The 21620-nt window shown below is 45.1% G+C and overlaps 1 protein-coding gene across 2 annotated transcripts in view; it reads left to right on the forward strand.

Moving 5' to 3' along the window:
* The first annotated feature begins 2641 nt into the window (after positions 1 to 2641).
* LOC136572430 (charged multivesicular body protein 3) overlaps positions 2642 to 21620 on the forward strand; it is a 43193-nt gene continuing 24214 nt past the window's right edge. The window contains exons 1-5 of one of the 2 annotated variants that reach the window (XM_066572973.1): positions 2642 to 2816; positions 7975 to 8239; positions 10368 to 10507; positions 13335 to 13450; positions 16246 to 18221. In XM_066572973.1, the coding sequence (XP_066429070.1) occupies positions 8014 to 8239; positions 10368 to 10507; positions 13335 to 13450; positions 16246 to 17773 (2010 nt within the window). In that variant the 5' untranslated portion in view covers positions 2642 to 2816; positions 7975 to 8013 and the 3' untranslated portion in view covers positions 17774 to 18221. Of the gene's footprint in view, positions 2817 to 7974; positions 8240 to 10367; positions 10508 to 13334; positions 13451 to 16245; positions 18222 to 21620 lie in introns of those variants that run through there. The other variant, XM_066572975.1, reaches the window with a different exon arrangement.

Below are 21620 nucleotides of genomic sequence, written 5' to 3' on the forward strand. Positions count from 1 at the left end.
CCAGTCCGGGCTGTGTGGCGGGTGTGTGTCATGATGGAAGAACCAGTCGCCTGTTTGCCCGCACAGTGCTGAGTGGTAAGCAGTTTTTGACAATAAACGGAACGGACGCCATCATGGTCAATGTAGTCTGTTCGGCGCTGTCCAGTTCCGTTATAAGATGGAACCGGTCGGCCAGGGGATTCCCCTCTCTGAACGGAGCAGGAAAACGAAATCCTCGCAGCGGATGTGAAGCCCTCCTTACAAGGCCGCTAGGAGGTCGGACGTTGACTTATAGGGCAGTCACTGCCCAATAGTAGGCGCTGTAGAGGCGTTCTACCATCTCTTTTATTTATACAGCACTGCAGTGGATCAGGCCGGTGACGCGCCACCGTATTTCAGCCGCGTCTGTAATTAACTCGAGCGAGTAGTGCCTTAGTCGAGTATCTCCCCGCTCGTCTCTAAAGATTCGGGGGTCGGCGCGGGTGACAGGTGAGTTGCGGTGGGGAGCGGGGGGAGAGGGAGAGAGAGATCTCCCCTCTGTTCTTCCCCGCTCTCCCCGCCCCCCGAATCTTTAGAGACGAGCAGGGAGATACTCTGCTAAGGTACTACTCGCTCGAGTAATGTACCTTAGCGAGTATACTCACTCATCTCTAGTAGTAATAGTGGCTCCCATAATGGCTACAGTAGTAACAGTGATCGCCATAGTGGTTCCTGTAGTAATAGTAACCCCCATAACGGTTCCAGTAGTAAGTGACACCCATAGTGGCCCCAGTAGTAACAGTGATCGCCATAGTGGTCCCAGTAGTAATAGTGGCTCCCATAATGGCTGCAGTAGTAACAGTGACTCCCCATAGTGGTTCCTGCAGTAATAGTAACCCCCATAAAGGTCCCAGTAGTAATAGTGACTCTCACAGTCATCCCCATAGTGGCCCCAGTAGTAACAGTGACCCCCATAGTGGTTCCTGTAGTAATAGTAACCCCCATAACAGTCCTAGTAGTAATAGTAACCCCCATAAAGGTCCCAGTAGTAATAGTGACTCTCATAATGGCTGCAGTAGCAACAGTGATCCCCATAGTGGTCCCAGTAGTAATAGTGGCCCCCATAGTGTTCCCAGTAGTAACAGTGGCCGCAGTAGTAATAGTGTCCCACATAGTAGCCCCAGTAGTAACAGTGTTCCTCATAGTGGTTCCTGTAGTAATAGCAGCCGCAGAAGTAAGGCTGGGTTCACACGGGGCGGAATCGCTCGTCCGTGATAAATGCGGCCCAAATATGCCCTGCGAGCACAAAAAGTACAGTAAAATGTGCTGATAAATGCGCAAAAAAGACTAGTTTGTGGCGCAAATACATTGCACTGATTTACGTGAAAAAGCACATACGCCCTTATGAATCCACCGTAATAGGATGGACAGGACGGCCACAGAAATCTCTGCAGCCAATCTCCTGGAATGAATTCACTGTAAACCCATGAACACCGCATTACCTAGCCAGGAAAGTGCAGTTTACTGCAATTTTCGCCCATGACGTCAGTGCTGAGTAATGGCTGGCCTCCAATTCAAAATAATGCAAAAAAATTAAATGACATTTTACTAGATTGCGAATTATATAAATTCCGTACGGAGAAAATAGAATTATTACAAATATTTAGGGGCTTATTTACCAAAACTGTCTAAGAGAAAATATATCTTTGTTGCCCAAAGCAACCAATCACAGTGCAGCTTTTATTTTACCACAGTATTTTCAGAAATGAAAGCTTAGCTTTGATTGGTTGCTATGGGCAATACAGATTATTTTCACCTCTTAGCATCAAAGGACATACACGTCCATCTTGCGTACACGAGGTGTGTATGGAGTGGGTCCAGGAGTCGAGCCTGCTCCATACACGGCCAGTGGAAGCGTTTTTTTGACAGTCAACACCCATCCACGACCAGCGTTCACACCGATTGCAGCTGGCAACCTTTTAAATGTCCAGCTTGGTGTTTGCTAGTCTTGAAAGGCCTCCCCCTGCGATGAGACTGCGAGGTGCCGTCTAGGTGCATGTCAGCTATGGCCCTCCTGAAGGTCCCCTGGGCTGATATGTATTTTTGCCTATTAGGACAGGTCTGTTTCTCAACCTTTTAGAATGCAGGCAGAAATACCATATACTGCAATCCTGAAGTATTGCAGTATATGATATAAGCAATCAAATGATCGCAAGTTATAGTTCCTTATGGGGATTAAAAAAATAGTAAAAATACACAAAGAAAAGGTTTTTATTATTGTAAAAAATAATAGCTATTAACAGTTTAAGCCCCACCCTTTTCATATATATCATATTTGGTATCGCCGTGTCCGTAAAAGTCTGATCTATCCAAATAATGCATTATCTACTGTATCCCGCACGGTGAACGGCGTCAGAAAAAAAATACAACGTTAGAATTGCTCTTTTTAGGTCACCGTCTCCAAGAAAAAATAAACAGGTCATCAAAAAGTCGTACGTACTCCAAAATGGTAGCAATGGAGAAAACTGAAATTAAATTAAAAAAAACGTCTGTGCCACTTCCATCATCCCGCCACTGTGGCGCTGCATCGCTCTGTGAGTCACTCTTGTCTAGCGCTCTCTCTACGCTCCCGCCCCTCTCCTCGCTGCTCTCTATGGTGAGGCCCCGCCCCCAGGCTCTCACACAGTAGAATACACACAGCGGGGTCAGAGGTCGCGGTGACGTCACAGCTGTCTTGTTGCTCAGCTGATTCCAGTCCGGTAAACATCGTCGGTGACAGCGGAGATCCCGGCGATGGACGGAGCCGTCCTGCCCTGCAGCGCCTGAGACACCTCTCCTTCCTTCTTGCCGCCGATGAGGTAGGGGGCGACACCGATCCTGTGCCCTGCACAACCCTGGGGGTGTCTGGGGAGTCCTGCAGACGTCATCAGTCTCATCCCTCCCACTTGCTGTGCCCCTTCCTCAGCTTGCTGTCAGTGAATGGAAACCTGAGCAGATCCCTCCCCTCCTCCAGCTCGGGGTTAGTCAGTCCTTTCAGGACAGAATGGAGCTGTAGTTCTTTAGTTTCTCCTTAACGCTCTGCATTATGTTGCTCCTCTGCTATTCCTCCTGGAAGTGTGACTAAATTGCTACTGTGCATCTTGTTATGGGGGCGGCTGCCGTACGCTGCGCCAATGTGTAATCTGAGCACTCAGCAACACGACCCTGTGGGCACGGGGCACAGAGACCACCAGCTGGCAGCTTATTCCTGGATTTCCAGGAGGAGTAACAGAGGGATACGGAATGTAAAAAATATCTTCCAGAATCACCTTTGTTTTTGAGGGGGGACAATTGTTTCCTGCTGCAGTGAGGAGAGCTGGCAGGTCGTCTTCTCACAGCAGAGGGTTTGTTTCAGTTGCATCCAGTGTACACAATACTCCGTGAGCAATGTCTGTGCGAAACTTCAGCCACATTTCTGTCCCGCGTGAACGCCTGAGCGCAGTTGTTGCGCCTGCGGGTGGTTGTGGATCGTGCAGCCAGACTGCACCGCCCGAATAGTCCCTCAGGCTATCCCACGGACTTCAATGAGTCCACGTGCGGTCGCCCACACCGACCATAAATAAGTGCGAATGACCCCTAATTCGCCTGCCCTTGAACTCTCCAGTGCTCTCATTAAAACGAATGGCGCTGCCTTGCGCTTACCTAACCTCCCCATCATTCATTTAGGGACCGACTGCACCTCCATTCTTGGGATCAGTGGAGTCGCAGCAGCTGACCCCCACCTATCAGCCACACATCGTCTATCCCATGGATGACTTGCGAGAACCAGAACACCCCTTTAAGGCGTCTGCCACATGAGCGGATATGCAGTCTGTGTGCTGTCCGGGTAAAAAAAACGGATTGGCCTTGGTCGGCACACAGCGCCATGGCAGTCAGTGGGGCAAGATGACTGTCATTGATTTTACACAGATCATGAGAAAAACCTCCCAGCGTGCGCCATTGTGATCCGATTCACGGACAAGACTTTCCCATTTAGGTCAACGAGGATATGAAAAAACAAAAACCGGACGATACTTGGACGCTGTCTGTGGGCTGTTCTTCATCAGTCCATTGCCAAGTGTCAGTGCCAATGGGCTGACAGGTGAAGGTCAGGATGGTGGCACAGGTGCACCAAGTCACAGCGTGGTCCAATCAGAGCAGAGGTCAGGGAGCGCAAAGGTCAGAGTAGGTGAGTCAGAAATCAGTATACAGGAACTGGGGCTGCCACAATGGCCAATGCTGAGTGACAACAATTAGCATCTTGCTGTGATGGCGCCTCGTACTCCAGAAATAGAGGAGCGTAGAAGTGGGAAGACGTCTTCTACCCTAGCAGGGTCTATGGACGGGCTGAGTTACCTGACAGACTGGTTGCTAGGGATGTGTTGCCTGACAACCTCGTTGATTGTGGTCACCAAGCAGTGTGTCCGTAGCAACCACATTGTCAGACGTTCTACCAGCAGTTCAGAGAGGTTCTGTCATGGTAGATCAGGTGATCCTCGTGGCTCCAGCTCCCAGGATCCTGGAGGAGGCGAGGGCCACCCCTGTGGGGGCTGTTATAGTGGTACACAGGCTGTCGCTCCACTTCAGACTATATATGAGAAAGTTTATAGTAAGTTTGTAACGACTTGCCAGAAGAGGAAATGGCCTGAGCTCCTTCTCTTACATTAGGTGTACAGTTACAGACGGCTGGGCTGCGGCCCTCCTCCGCTTCATTGTTGGCCTGAACTGTTACTTTGTTTTGTCACCCCGACAATCCGGTAAAACAAGTTCAGTTAGGTGTGTTTTGGTACGCGGCCAGCGCTCTGCGGCTCGTTAAGTTTTAGAGAGGCTTTTCGCGTTTCTAAGGCTGCAGCTGCTAAACCTCGCTGCGGGGCTGATTCGCACGCTGCGGGGCTGATTCGCTCGCTGCGGGGCTGATTCGCACGCTGCGGGGCTGATTCGCTCGCTGCGGGGCTGATTCGCTCGCTGCGGGGCTGATTCGCTCGCTGCGGGGCTGATTCGCTCGCTGCGGGGCTGATTCGCTCGCTGCGGGGCTGATTCGCTCGCTGCGGGGCTGATTCGCACGCTGCGGGGCTGATTCGCTCGCTGCGGGGCTGATTCGCTCGCTGCAAGGCTGATTCGCTCGCTGCGGGGCTGATTCGCTCGCTGCGGGGCTGATTCGCTCGCTGCGGGGCTGATTCGCTCGCTGCGGGGCTGATTCGCTCGCTGCGGGGCTGATTCGCTCGCTGCGGGGCTGATTCGCTCGCTGCGGGGCTGATTCGCTCGCTGCGGGGCTGATTCGCTCGCTGCGGGGCTGATTCGCACGCTGCGGGGCTGATTCGCACGCTGCGGGGCTGATTCGCACGCTGCGGGGCTGATTCGCACGCTGCGGGGCTGATTCGCACGCTGCGGGGCTGATTCGCACGCTGCGGGGCTGATTCGCACGCTGCGGGGCTGATTCGCACGCTGCGGGGCTGATTCCCTCGCTGCGGGGCTGATTCACACGCTGCGGGGTGGAGCAGGATCTGTACGGTAAATAAAGTAATCACATACATTTTTCTGCTAAAGCGTGCGGAATACATTGGCGCTATACGAATAAAGAGGATTATTATTTTTATTCTGTTTTGGAATGGCACCGCGTTTTGGCTTGCAAATAGTGAGCAAATCTGAAATGTACAACAAAGGCCTACGGGCTCCCACACACTTGGGATTGCGTTTTTTGTTAACGCGATTGTCAATGGGACTTTCTATTATAAAAAAAAAAAATGCAACGCACGCAACTACGTTTTTGGTGCGTTGCGTTTTTAACATTAGAAAGTCCCATTGACAAACGCATTAACAAAAAACGCAATAGCCAGTGTGTGGGAGCCCTTAAAGAGGTTTTTCAAGGGTGTGTGTGTGTATATCAGATATATATATATTTTTTATTTAAAGCCTCTTCTAGTCGCCCGTCTCGGGTCCCTACAGCTCCAGCGTTGTATTTCCGTTCTCCCTGCCGTGTCAGACCTGTTTCTTGGAGCATCAAATGCTGTTGCAGCCAATCTTAGACCTCAGAAGTCCGTGATTGGCTGCAGCAGCCTGTGACATCCTATATAACTGACAGCCTTAGGCTACCTGTCCACGGGCGGGTTTTCATTGCTTTCCCAGCCGTGGGGAACGCAGTGAAAGCTCTCTGTAGCATTGCCATGGAGAGCGCTCCCCCCCCCCCCCCCCCCCCCTGTCCATGAGCGGAGAATCATTGCGATTCTCCGCTTGCGGGCGGCAATTCACAGCATGCTGCGAATTTACTGCGATTCTCCACGGTCAGCCTATCTGTCAGACAGGCACCCTTAGGGTGTATTCACACAGGTGATGTTACATCCATCCACCTTTTTAGAAAAAAAAAACTGAATAAAAAACAAATAAATTAAACTTTATTGTACCCTTTTAACACTATTTCCAGTCCCTCAAGGGGACTTAAAGATGTGATTGTTTGATCGCTAAGACAGTACACTGCATTACTTGTGTAGTGCATCTTACAATGCCTATTAGACCCTGCCGGAAGCGAAGTCTAATAAGCTGGGTTCCATGGCAGCCTTGGGATCCCACACTGCGGGGTACCGATGGGTGACAGGAGTCGCCTCCCCTGTCTTCTGCTTACATGCAGCAGTTGTTATTGATTGTGGCATGTAAGGAGCTAAACTGACAGATCGGAGGTTTCTTAGCCAGCCGAGCCACTGCCTTAAAAGATGTATGTCAAGGTTTAAAGCCCGTTAGTGAGGTCAGTAAAAAGGTGGACTGGCCGTCACTGAGGGGTTAATTAGCGGCAGACGACATAAGGGCTTATTCTCACACGTGAGTCCAATTTCATTATATGAAAGAAGCACCGATTTTAATGCCCTCCCCACTTATTTTTTCGCACACCCTTGACTGAGAAGTCGGACAACAACAGGGAAATAAAAGTAAAAGGTCTGTGCAGTCTTATTGGCTGTGATGGTCCGTGTGCAGTCAGCAATGGCCATGACAATGACCTGTGTGAAGAAGGGCTCAGCGCTCACATAGCGGATGAGTGCGGGAATTATGCATCAAAATCTGCGTCACTTTGAAGTTTGAAAGGGGTGAAATCTGCTGAGTATCCGCATCAAAGACCACAAATAGAGTGGACCCGCACCAAGATCTGCTACGTGTGAACACGCTCTTGGGCCTTAGGCTTTTTCTGGGATTGGTTAAGTCCCAACAGGCAACATCCTTCCCTAGCCACCTCCGCCATCTATTGGCTAGATATCGCCAATCCCATGGATAGGTGATAATTTGCTATACCCCTTTAAGGGCTCTGGTACATAATTGTGTATTCAGTCTGTGTGATATCGAGGTAAAAAAAAAACGGATTCGACTTGGTCTGCACATAGTGCCATAGCAGTCCGCGAGGCAAGACACCATGTTCATACTGCTGAGAAGTGCGTAATATGTGAATGTAAAAATACGAAATGTGGTTCGGTAAACGGTACCGTTGAAAAATGCATAAAATAAGCCCTCCTACGGCTATGTCGAAGGAAAGGTGGGGGTGAAAAAAATGTCATGTCTTCAAGAGCTTACAAAACAATGGACTTCTAAAGCCCCTTTAGGGTCCTTCACACGAAGCAGAGAAGGGTGTGGAGAAGCCACATCATTTCCTCAAGCAGCGCCCCACTTTCTGCAATGTGTGAACGTACCCTTGAAGTAAATACAGGAATTGGAGTACATTTTATTAGTAATTGAGTCAAAGGGTTCACTTACTTTACCTCGACACTAATGGGTGAAGCAAAGTGTTTGTAAGGTTACTCCTCTTATTATGTCGCTGTAATCTTGCTCATCAATGGATTTTCCTTGAAGCCGTCTTGCATGCATCGCCTACATACTTACTCATGACACGTGAAGCATTATGTATGCGTCGCACATCTCTGAGGCCTCCGGTGAGGATGTCGGGGTGATGACATAATCATGTGAAGTCCTCGGGTTGTTTTCTTCTGACACCAGTTGTACCCGTTTTTGATTCCGCAGGGCAGAACAGATAAACTTGCATCCTTCAAGACTGGCAAGATGTGGCTGAAGCTCTTCCTTCTCCTCCTCTACTTTCTCATTCTCTTTGTCCTGGCGAGGTTCTTCGAGACCATAGTGTGGTATGAGACGGGTATCTTTGCCAGCCAGCTCGTGGACCCTGTGACCTTAAGCTTCCACCAGCTGAAGACCATCTTGGAATGCCGGGGTCTGGGGTACGCCGGGCTACCGGAAAAGAGAGATGTCCGGGAACTGGTGGAGAAATCAGGTATTGGAATGACCATGTTATTGGATGGGCACTGGTGTGTGATATATAGCTATTCCTATTATTGTGGCTGGGCAGCTCCCAATGGGGGGCACGGGGTTGGCTCTGTTGCTAGCATTGGAAGAGTCTCTGTAGAGCTACTGTAATGGGGTACATTTGTCCTGACCGTGCATTGGAGGGGCACACTATGGTTTGCACAGCATGGCGAGGAGAAAATTGTGTCTGGCTATGGGAAGGCAAACGCTGCGGTGTAATTCAAAAAAGTTTTGTGGCGAAAAAAAGTGGGAAGTCTCTTCACGGGTTCTTCGGATTTACCATAATTTACGCCTCCAACTGGTGAGTTCCAGCACTGTCATCCGCTGAAGTCCCGCGCCATCTGGAGCTGCTGAGGAGCGAAGTGCACGGTGGCTGTAGCTGTACTGATAGAAAGAAGCGATATGTTGTTTGGCGTGATACGGAGAGGGGAACAATGGGGGGGATTTATAACACAGCACTATGCTAGGCTGAGAAAAGACATATGGCCATCTAGTTCAGGTTATTTGCTCCCCCAATGTTGATCCAGAAGAAGACTACAAAATCCCAATGAGGTAGAAGCCAATTTTGCTCATTTAAGGAAAAAAAGTTCCTTCTAATCTGTCAATCAGAATAATCCCCGGATCACCAAACCTTCTGAAGTAATCAGTGATATAACATGTAATATTGTCACACTCAAGAAAGGCATCCAGGCCCCCCCTTGTACTCTTTAGTGAGTTTACAATCACCACATCCTCAGGCAGAGAGTTCCATACTCTTACAGTAAAGAATCCCCTTCTATGTCGGTGTAGGAACCTTCTTTCCTCTAGACGCAGAGAGCGCCCCCTTGTTACATCACAGTCCTGGGTATAATAGATGATGATTGGAGATCTCTGTATTGTCCCATGATATAGTCATACATAGTTATTAGAGCGCCCCTCAGCTGTCTTTTCTCTAAATAAATAATCCTGATTTTGCTAACCTCTCTGGGTATTGTAGTCCGCCTATTCCATTTATTACTTTAGTTGCCCGCCTTTGTACCCACTCAAGCTCTGATATGTCCTTCTTGAGTACCAGTGCCCAAAACTGTCCACAATATTCCATGTGTGGTCTGACCAGTGACTTGTAAAGAGCAAGAACAATGTTCTCATCATGTGCCCCTAAACCTCTTCTGATGCCCCCATGATCCTATTTGCCTTGGCAGCAGCTGCCTGACACTGTTTGCTCCAGTTAAACTTGCAGTAAACTAAAATCTCCAAGTCCTTTCCATGTCAGTGTTTCCCAGTAGTTTCCCATTTAGTGTGTAATGGTGACATGTATTTCCTGCCCATGTGCAGAACTTACATTCATCAGTGTTAAACCTCATTTGCCACTTTTCTGCCCCCAACTTATCCTGATCTCTTAGCAACTGCGTTCTGTTTTCTCTGTCTGCGCATCCTGTATGACGGGACGCTCCCCTCCTCATATATTAGACACATCTCGCCACCTACGCAGTAATGTACACCCGCTGTGGGCTGGAATAGGTTTCTGGTGTAACTAATAGCTGTAAATTATACATACATGTGTTGGGCGGGGGCGTCTATGACCCCTACCGACGAGCCATGCCCCCTCTAATAGCTTGTTCGGACTGTCCTAGATGACAAAAAATAAATTTTGCCACTTTTGTGTGTAATTTTTAGTTTCACAAACCTCCCCCGTGGCGGTGTCACTTCGGTTCTTGTGACCCACGGGAGGTTCAGGTGCTGCATCCATGATACAGGAGTAAAAAGGCAGCTTTGGTTCTTTTAGATGGCTGCTATATTTCCTCTGCAGCGGGCGCTACCTACAGCCACCACTAGGGGGATGGCGCCTGTGAGTGCCTCACATACGGATTTATTATTGCGTTTTAATAGAAGCTGTATAAATCCATCTTCATTAGGGTCTTAATCTTCCCCTAGTAGTGGTGGGATACCCTGATCTTAAGGGGACACCGGGGAAAGCTTCTGTTGGTGCTCAGTCATGGGTGTATTGCATCTATATTGGATCTGATGGTTATCATTAGTGATTGTGTGGATCTGCTTTTGGACATATTGATGTCTTCCTTGTAGTCGTTGTCCTTACTTTGACTTGTCTTTACCAGGAGATCTTATGGAAGGGGAGTTATACTCTGCCTTAAAGGAAGAAGAGGCCTCCGAAGCCGGATCCAGCACCAACTTCAGTGGAGAAATGCACTTTTATGAGTTGGTGGAGGACACAAAGGACGGCATTTGGCTGGTACAGGTAACTGCTCTTATGTCTGCATGCTGTCTGTAATTGTCCGAAATAAAAGGGTTTTTTTTTCTAAAAAAAAACGTGTTCTACATGGCAAAAGAACCCCAAAACAAGCTGATCCTCTCCTGACATGTCCCCCACCAGGTCTTCACTGTGACATGGTTTACAGGCTGCAGCATCTTGTGTATGGAACGTTTACAAGCTGCAGCAGCCAATCACAGAGCTAACGATTCACCACTGAGCTCTGTCATTGGCTGCTGCAGGCTGCATACAATACATCACAGCAGAGAGCTAGAGCTATTGGTCAGGAACCCACAGGGAGACAGGAGAGGCGAATATCAGTTTGCTGCTTGTGTTTTGTTTTAGTTTTTTTTGCCATGGGGACATTTTTTTTTAAGAAAACCATTTTGTCTTGGACAGCTCCTTTTAAATAAGAACACTGAATATGGAAAACCTTCATGGATAATGGGAATAGAAAAATTGGAAAAGTTGCCTATGTTGGGTCTTTAATTTTCTTTTCCTTTGCGCAAATTTTGATTGTTACTTCATTGTGTTTCCCATTTTGACGTTTATTAGACTTTGCACAATAAAGACTGACCCTTCCTATAGGCCCTTATGTTTGTCCACGTATCATGTGGTCAGCACATTTCTGACTAGTCAACATGTAATACCACATATCCCCTTTAGTAGTCACTGCAAGGAAAATATATGGCCAGATGCAAGTTAGAAAAACCTGACCGCAGCAATCTGCTGATCGCCCGGCCGGCTTTGGTTGGGACAACAGCCTTCTTCTTGCAACAGCGTGTACATCCGGGGTGCCATAATGTCAGCAGTTAAAAAAACGGTGCTGCTGCAGCCTCTATTCGTCAGGCAGCGGTCACCTGACTTGCACTGTCAACAGAGACTGGAAAAATTGTGGGGCTGAGGACAATTAATATCCTTTATTTTAACCCTTTCCCATCCACTGTCTGACATCTTCTAACATTCTGATTGAAGCCTCTGCCGGAAAACGTCCAGCAGAGTATTCTTACCATCTATTACTGTCCGCCCTGTTGTTGTGGGGCTTCTCTGGCATGTCACATACTGCAGTACTAGCTCTAACCAGCAGATGATGCCATTGTATAATGGCAGAAAGAGAAAAACCCCTAGGAAACCCTGAATCCAAATTTGGATCGCAAAGGGTTAACCCATTGGACTCTAATTTTACAGTTAATTTGTAAATGGCCAACCCCTTTCAAGCATGTTACTGCTACAGGGGGGGGGGGGACATATGTGTAGGTTCTAATTGATAGTGGCCGGCTCTTCATTCATAAAATAAACATGTTGATCCCCTTGAAGTTGAGGGTGAAGACTTGTATTTTGCTGGTCAGCAAAAAACACTGAACCTGTGCAGTAGCACACCAGTATGGGGGAGACACACAAAGGTCTCAGGACTTGTAAAAGCCTAAACTGGAGTGTCATTACTGCCCACAATAGAGCCTGTTTGCCAAAGAAATTAGGGGATCTGGAAAATTGCCAAGACTGATTGGGTGCATTTTTACAAGGTTCTTAAACTATTAAAATCCATTTTATGAAGAATAACATGAGGCATGGGCCAAACACTTTACATTCTTGGCTATTCATAGAATCATGTCGGCTTATTTTTTTGTCAAACGTAATTTAAACAAAACCCTGCAATACCGAAGTATTGCAGTGTATTCTATCAACAATCAGAGAATCACATCTTCATGTCCCCATACTGGGACATAGAATAATAGTTAAAAGAAAAAACTGGGGATGTGGGGGGGGGGGGGGGGGGGTAGTAATCACCCTTCTTTACAAAAAAAATAAAATTCTGAAAAGCATAGTGATAATAAAAAAAGTACATAATTGACCTCACCGCAGCCATAACAACCTGGACAGTAAAATGGAAGTATCCCACATGGTGAACATTGTAAAAAATAATTTGAAAACTAAGCCAAAATGTTTTTTTTTTTTTTTTGGTTCAGTTCCCCTCCCCAAATGTCATGTACTCCAAAATGCCACCAATAAAACTACAGATTGTTGGGCAAAAAAGCGAGCCCTTGAATGTTACTGGACAACGCCTTTAAAGGGTTTTACTGGAAACATATACTTGCCACTGCTGATGAAGAAATGGCAGCGTTTCCACTTCCGCTCCAGTTCCAACACCAGTGACGTGGTACGGACCTCTCGTTGTCACTGCAGGGTCCGGCTGATTGGTTCACTGCCATAACATAGCCCGCCCCTTTCTTTGCCATGGCTATTCCAGTGACAGAGAAGGGGTCTGACTAAGGCTGCCTGTCCACGGCTGTGACAGAATATCGCTAGCGATATGCCACCGCAGGGAGGAGGAGGGAGCACTGACAGGTCTCCGCCATGAGCCTATCTAGATAGGCTCACTGTGGAAAATCGTGGCATGCTGCGATTTGAATCCTGCGAGCGGAGAATCGCTATGATTCTTCGCTCGTGGACGTTCGCCTGTGCTTTCAATAGTTAGCCTATGGAGAGCATGTTATGCGAGGTCCGCGGGTGATTTATCGCCACGGATCTCGCAATAACAACTCGCCCATGAACGGGCAGCCTTAGTTATTTAAATAAGCGAGTCGGCCAGCCACCCGCAGTTTCACCGTCAACGAGAGACCCATACCGTGCCATCAGAGCTGGGTCAGAAGTGGAGGTGCTCCCCCCCCCCCCCCCCCCCATCCACCCCTTCTGCTATCCTGCACCAGGACATACCTGTACTTCCTTATGTGGGAAGTTTAGTCACTTTGCTTTTTTGTTTTCCGTCCTCCTTCTGTTCTCTAATCCCTACCCGCACTTCTCTCGTTACTTGCAGGTGGTTGCAAATGACAGGAGTCCTCTTGTAAGTAAAGTCCATTGGGAGAAGATGGTGAAAAAAGTGACCAAGTTTGGCATTCGGACAGGAACCTTTAACTGCTCAAGTGATCCCAGGCAAGTGTGCTTCATTGTGAACTTCACTTCTTTCTGTTCATCGTAAAGTTTTCTAACCTTTGTTACCGGCTGCTTCACATCTCCAGAATCTTCTTGGAGCGGATCTGGCACCTAAATATACTCCCATTTATAAAAGCTTGTGCTCTTCGGCCAGTGGGGGCTATCCTAGAATACAGTTATGAGACCGCTGTATTCGTGAGGGTAGTACTTGCTCTGACTTTCTCCACCCCTATCACCGGTGACTGACCAGTTCTTGTAACTTCACTTTTTTTTTTTATTCACGCATTCTACATTTTTTTTCCCCCCAGCATATATAAGCGAGCTAGTTTTACCTTGGTTAGTTATTCCTTTCTGTCTGAAACTCCCAGCCTCTTTTTCCTCAGATGGTCATGTGATCTCAGTTCTGACCAGCTCAGATCTGCTTCGGTTTATGTGTTCTCAAATTTAAGCCCTTTTAACAGTCTGTGTTATGCTGTTTCGTGAATCCTACCAAAGAAACTGCTTAGAGGGGAACACCGACACTCCTGTTACTGACCACACAGGTATGATAGAGGAGATCACAACTCATTCTCCTGATTGTATACTTACAGTCTGTAGCTTATTTAGGTTAATATAGAAGGTAATAATTAAACTGTCTCCCTAGCAGGCAGAAATGGTATAGCCTCAGCTAATGCTGTGCTAATTCATCAATGGGAGTGATGTCAAGCAAAGTAAAAAAAAAAAAAAAAATCTCACTCTAAAGATGGTGCCTGATGAGCATCAGACAAGAGCCGGCATTGCATAGAAGTCACTGTAATACACAGAGGACACCTCCAGAGTGTGACAGGCAATTGGATGGAATTTTTTTTTCTACCGTAGGGGCCTTTTAAATCCTCCCTGCCTATGCCCTTTTGTCTTTTCTTATCTTTTTTTTTTTTTTCATCCCCACTTCCAAACAATCAGAACTCTGTATTTTTATGGTGACACAGCTACATAAGTGCTTGGGTTTTTGCAGCAGGAGTTACAGTTTTCAATATTGCCATTTAATATATCATGTAATGTATTGGAAAACTTTTAAACATTTCTAAATGAGCTGAAATGGGAATAAACTGCAATTGATGTGGGAGAAGGAGTAGTTTTTAAAACATTCATGGTGTGATAAATGACACATTTTTCAGTTAAATTATGATGATACTAAATTTCTATAGTTTTTTTTTTTAAGTTGTAGAACTAGAACAAAAAATAAATTGCCTTTAAAAAAAAAAAAAAAGGTGCCAACTTCTGACTCCTGTAACTAAATTAAATGTGTAGTATTAAATTTTAGTAATACATTTTTTCATGGTGGTGGGGTGATCGAAAAAAAAGCACAATTCCAGCATTGCATATTTTTTTCTGACTGTGTTTTATTGTGTGGGATTAATGATGTGATTTATTTAAAAAAGGAAAAAAAGAAGAAAGTAAAATTATAATCTAAAAGTCAAATTTATGTGTTTCTGATGTGACATCTGGGAAAAGGGAATTTTAAAACTTTTTTAAAATATTTTTTTACATCTACAAGATTTTTTTTTTTTTCTTAGTGCCTATAGGAGACTTGAATTGACAATCTTCTGTTCACATGTACAATATACTGCAATACTGAAGTATTCCAGCATATTGTACATTTCCAAACATCCTGCTAATCCCTGCTGTAGGTCCCAGGCTGCCATGGTAGCCGAGTGGCACCCTGCAATCTTGTTGTGGGGTGCCATTTGGGAGACAGAGGCAGTCATCTCCCTCTGTCAGGCCATTGAAATGCTGCTGCCAGTACTGCTGTGACATTGGAACTCACACTTCCTTTCTGTCAATTAGAAATTGCAGTAGGTAGTGTGTGCTTTATGGCAGCTGCAGTGAAAGGAAGTTAAAGGGGTATTATATAGTCCTTTTTTTTTTTTTTTTATAACTGATGACCTATACCCTGGATGTGTTATCAGTAGGTGATGGACAGGGGTGCAGTGTTCGGGACCCCAGTCTATTAGCTGATTGTCTGGCCCACTGCAGAGCTTTTCGCCTACCATTTCTGCTCAGGAAATTCTGGCCAAGAGAGCAGCAGGAAGCAGCTTGGCGCTCTCATTGATTTCAATTGGAGTGAAGACAGCACTCCCTCTGACCATTGATGACTACATCTGGCTTGCTGCAGTTTCGCAGTGGGATGGAGGATCAGCTATTAGACGGGAGTCCCAAGGAGCGGACCCTCGTCCATCCGCTACGGTTGACGTATCCAGGGGTTAGGTCATCAGTTAAAACAGACTGGAATACTCCTTCATTGGTCAGAAAAAATTGTCAATAGACTAATACAAGCTCCAGGAAGTGGAGTACAGCCTAGAGCTGCATATAGATTCTTCTTTGTGCACATAATTGTTTTTCTGTCTTAGTTAACTTTCAGAAGTGCAATAGAGCTGTTATTAACCCTCCTACCCTCTAATGATGTTACTCCGCTTACTCTGCCTCAGTCTACAAAGTACAGCTGAAAATCGAGCTGCAGAAAACTGGGAATGGTAGCTTATTGTGTGTTCTCCTTAATGAAGATAGTCAGTAAGCAGCACACTGGGGAGAGGGGCAGTCGCCCAAAGAATGCAATTGGGTCCATGCTTCACTTATCAAAGGCTCATTGGAAAATGTAGGCAACAACCTATTGGGTTTCTCCACCGCTGTTTGCTTGCACCAATCTTTATGAAGCTTCCATACGAAGTACAAAAGTAGGCTTGGTTGACTTGCAATGTCCTTTATTAATTTTACAAAACCTAACCTGTAGTAATGTTTTTTTTTATGATTTCCAGATATTGCAGAAAGAGAGGATGGATGAGATCAACCCTTATTATGTCCGTGCCTCAAACTAACACTTCAAAGGGAAAAGTCATGCTTAAAGAATACAGCGGACGTAAAATCGAAACAGAGCACATTTTCAAGTGGATTACCGCCCATGCCGCTTCACGCATCAAGACCGTCTACAACTCTGAACATCTAAAGGAGGAGTGGGACAGAAGTGACCAGTACAAGGTCAAACTGTTCCTCATTGCAAATCTGGATCAGCCTCCTGCCTTCTTCTCTGCGCTGAGTGTTAAGTTTACTGGAAGAGTAGAGTTCATATTCGTCAATGTCGGAAACTGGGATAATACAAGTTACATGGCTGAAATCGGCATATCGAGAACACCATCTTATGTTCTGAAAACTCCAGAGGGAATTTACAAATATGGGAATAATACAGGGGAATATATCTCCCTCCGAGCCATGGATTCCTTTCTGCGCACCTTACAACCAGAAGTCAATGACTTGTTTGTGCTCAGTTTGGTTCTGGTGAACCTCATGGCATGGATGGACTTATTTATTACTCAAGGAGCTACCATAAAAAGATTTGTGGTTCTGATCAGCACTTTAGGGACATACAATTCCTTGCTTATTATTTCTTGGTTACCAGTCTTGGGTTTTCTCCAGCTACCTTACCTTGATAGCTTTTATGAGTACAGTCTGAAACTACTTCGGTACTCAAACACCACCAGTTTAGCTTCATGGGTAAGAGCCGACTGGATGTTCTATTCTTCTCACCCCGCTCTTTTTCTTAGCACTTATCTCGGTCACGGGTTGCTCATCGATTACTTTGAAAAGAAAAGGCGGAGCAGCAACAATGCCGATGAAGCCAACGCTAATAATCTTGAGTGGTTGTCCAGCCTCTGGGACTGGTACACCAGTTACTTATTCCACCCAATCGCTTCTTTTCATCACTTTCCCAACAACTCCGATTGGGATGAAGATCCAGAACTTTTCCTCGAGCGTTTGGCCTTTCCAGATTTATGGCTTCATCCTCTGATACCCACAGATTACATAAAAAATCTACCAACCTGGCAGTTCTACTGTCATAGTCATCACTTAGAAGAAGACCTCTCTGAAAGTTCACAAGAAAGTGACAGTGACCCCGAAACTGAACAGTCTAGGTGTTTAAGGAATCATCCTTTGAGTTGCACAAGAGAGACAGCTTCAGAGTCTGCTGACCAGACTTGCTCATGCGAAGAGGCACAAATTGGTTCATGTGAAAGAAAACTTGGGTCCTCCTCCAAGGACAACTTGGAACCAGACTGGTCCACGTGGCCCAATAACATGTTGCACTGTACAGAATGTGTCGTTTGTTTGGAGAATTTTGAAAGTGGTTCTCTGCTTATGGGTCTACCGTGTGGTCATGTGTTCCACCAAAATTGCATTGTCATGTGGTTGGCAGGTGGTAGACATTGCTGCCCAGTTTGCCGATGGGCATCCTATAAAAAGAAACATTTCACTCAACAGTCATCTTTGTCAAGTCCTGCCCGTTCTTAGCATCTGCATTTTGTCCGGAAGCTTCCTGGCCTGTAACTGCTTGTATCCGTGGTTTGATGTCATGTTTTCAGTCCTAGTACAGTGGACTAATACACATTACGTTACTGTCATGGTTAATTTTCTTGCCTTGCGTGTTACGTGTTAATGCCTATGTAAGCTACAACAACAACAAAAAAAATATTTTTATGATTTTCACAAATTATATTCCTATTTCAGTGTATTTTTAAAAAAAAATCTGCCAAATTGTAGAAAGAGAATTTTATGTTGATTTTTCTTTTCTTTTTGACTGCTTTCATTTCTACCATCCTTGCTCAGTGTTTCATACGTTGGTAACGGTACATAATGGAAGTCTGAACCTTTCACTTAAGTGTTATGATTTTTTTTTTCCTTTCTAATAAAACTATAACAGAGTCTTCTGCTCTGGTGTCCGAAGGAGGACAAACTATAACTTCAGTATCTGAGTCTTTCCTGTACTAAATATTTTACAGTTTGCGTTTGAGATTCTAAGCCATAGAAACCTTTTTTTTTTTTTTTTTTTTTTTTTAATGCTCTAAAATGTTCCAGATGACATTCTGTTGTATCTATGAGTAGCGGTGCAAGAACCAAGATGACAGAAATGCAGAAAAATTTGCCTTTATGTATTGATCTATAAAAGATGCTAATGTTTATGCTCACAGTGACTGTTTTCAAGCCTTAAAGTTTTTCTAGATTTAAAGGTTAAAAGAGTTTTCCAAGACTCAGACATTTATGGACTAACCAAAACATTAGATCAGTGGGGGTCTGGTGCTTGGGACTCCCACCGATCATCTGTTTGAAGAAGGAGTGATGCTCAAGTGAGCGCCATGGTCTCTTCTCGGACCTGTGATGTCACGTGGAAGTGCTCAGTCCTATACAGGTGAATGGGATTGAGCTGCTATACCAGGCACCACCACTATAGAAATGTACAGCACTGTGTCTTATTTGCACAGCAGTAGCCACAGAACTCGCTAGGGCTGTGCCACTTCAAACAGTTGATCAGTGGGGGTCTCGGGGAGACAGACATCCCCCACTGATCTTCTATTGGTGACCTACCCTGAGCATAGGCCTTAATATCTGAGCCTCAGAAAACCTCCCTAATCAGTGTAAGCAAAATAAATACTTAAACAGCTATATGTACTCTATACTCATTTCCTCACCATTTTTATTATGTTTCTTGTCTACGGTAACAATGCTAGCTCAATGCAAGATGGCAGAACTGGACTTCACTTAGAGCGGTTGCCTTTCATAGAATAATAGAATGGTAGAGTTGGAAGGGACCTCGAGGGTCATCAGGTCCAACCCTCTGCTCAGTGCAGGATTCACTAAATCATCCCAGACAGATATTTGTCCAGCCTTTGTTTGAACACTTCCATTGAAGGAGAACTCACCACCTCCCATGGTAACCTGTTCCACTCATTGATCACCCTCACTGTCAGAAAGTTCTAATATCTAATTTGTGTCTCCTCCCTTTCAGTTTCATCCCATTGCTTCTAGTCTTTCCTTGTGCAAATGAGAATAGGACTGATCCCTCTGCACTGTGACAGCCCTTCAGATATTTGTAGATAGCTATTAAGTCTCCTCTCGGCCTTCTTTTTTGCAAGCTAAACATTCCCAGATCCTTTAACCGTTCCTCATAGGACATGATTTGCAGACCGCTCACCATCTTGGTAACTCTTCTCTGAACTTGCCCCAGTTTCTGTCTTTCTTAAAGTGGGGTACCCAGAACTGGACACAGTATTCCAGATGAGGTCTGACTAAGGAAGAGTAGAGGGGGATAATGACCTCACGTGATCTAGACTCTATGCTTCTCTTAATACATCCCAGAATTGTGTTTGCCTTTTTGGCTGCTGCATCACATTGTTGACTCATGTTCAGTCTATAATCTATTAGTATACCTGCGTCTTTTTCACATGTGCTGCTGCTTAGCTCAATTCCTACCATTCTGTATGTGCTTTCTTCATTTTTCTTGCCCAGATGTAGGACTTTGCATTCATCCTTGTTGAATACCATTCTGTTAGTCGCTGCCCAGTGTGAAAGCTCTTCTAGATCTTTTTTGAATACTTTATCTCTCTTCCCTAGTATTAGCTATCCCTCAGCCTTGTGTCGTCGGCAAATTTGATCAGTTTCCCATCAATTCCCTCCTCCAGATCATTTATAAAAATGTTGAACAACACTGGGTCCAGGACAGAGCCTTGTGGTATCCCACTTGATACATTCTTCCACTTGGATGTGCAGCCATTTATGACCACTCTTTGCGTACGATCACTCAGCCAGTTCTGAATCCACCTAACAGTTGCCTTGTTAATCCCATATTTGGTCATTTTTTCATTAAGTATGGTTTGAGATACTTTGCCAAATGCTGTACTAAAGTCAAGATGTACTATATCCATCGCATGTACCTGATCAACCAAGTTGGTGATCCTGCCATAGAAGGAAATTAGATTAGTTTGGCATGACTTGTTTGTTACAAACCCATGCTGGCTCTGGTTAATTATTTAATTTTCATCCAAGTACTTGCATACATGCTGTTTAATTTGTTCAAAGATCTTTCCCAGTATAGAAGTCAGGCTCACAGGCCTGTAGTTTCCTTTATCCACCTTCTTCCCTTTTTTTGAAGATAGGAACAACATTTGCCCTTTTCCAATCTTCTGGGACTTCTCCTGTTCTCCAGGAATTTTCAAAGATTATGGTGAGTGGTTCAGCAATTACCTCTGCTGCTTCCTTTAGTATCCTAGGATGTAATTCATCTGGACCTCGAATTCACCATTTTCATCTTGTAAGCATCCAATAACATCTCTGACTTTTCTTTTGTTTTTGACATACTTCCAAAATTCTTTTTTTTTTTTTTCTTTTTATTGCTTTCGGCCTCTGTTGCAAGCCTCAATTCATTATTAGCTTTTCTGACACTTGCCCTACAGTTTCTGCAGACCGCATTATATTCTTCTTTAGATATTCCCCCTCTTTGCATTTGATAAACATATTTTTCTTTGTTTTTACCACGTGTGCAAGTTCAGTGTTCATCCATCCGGGTCTCTTTAAATGCTTCCCATTCTTCCTTCTTTTAGGGATTGTTAACGATCTTGCTGTGTGAATCTCATTTGACAATATTTCCCAATCTTCTTGGGCATTTCTGTTCTTAAGAACATACAGCCATTGGATTCTTTCTTCCCTCTCTCTGAGTTCATTAAAATCTGCCTTTTTGAAATCCAACCTTGAGGTCTGAGTTTTCTCAGGTCTTCCTCCCCTTTTTATCCAAAATTCAAGGATAACATGATCACTGCCTCCTAATGTCCCAGCCACTCTTACTTCCTCAACCATTCCCTCCCTGTTGGTAAGAATTAGGTCCAAGATAGCAGATCCCCTTGTTTTCTCTTCGACCTTTTGAAAGATAACGTTGTCAGCAAAAGCGGATAAGAATTTGTTGGATCCATTACTTTTACCTGAGAGAGATTCCCAACAAATGTCTGGATACCCTGTTTCCCTGAAAATAAGACATACCCTGAAAAAAAGACATAGCATGATTTCCCAGAATTTTTGAGGATGCAAAATGATTTTTCAGGCTTTTTGAGGATGCTTGAAATATAAACCCTACTCCAAAATTAAGCCCTGCTAACAGTTAATTAAAAAAGTCAATTTAAATAGTGTCCAGGCAGCTATACATGTAAAAAAGTTAAACCTTTTTGAACAAAAATTAATATAAGACACGGTCTTATTTTCGGGGTAACGGGATAGTTAAAATCTCCCATGATCACTATGTCAGGCTTTTTTGAGAGCTTGGTCATCTGATGTAGAAAGAGTTCATCACTATCTTCTGCTTGCCCAGGCGGCC

The sequence above is a fragment of the Eleutherodactylus coqui genome, chromosome 7 (assembly GCF_035609145.1).
Source record: "Eleutherodactylus coqui strain aEleCoq1 chromosome 7, aEleCoq1.hap1, whole genome shotgun sequence".
In the NCBI taxonomy this organism is placed as follows: Eukaryota; Metazoa; Chordata; class Amphibia; order Anura; family Eleutherodactylidae; genus Eleutherodactylus; species Eleutherodactylus coqui.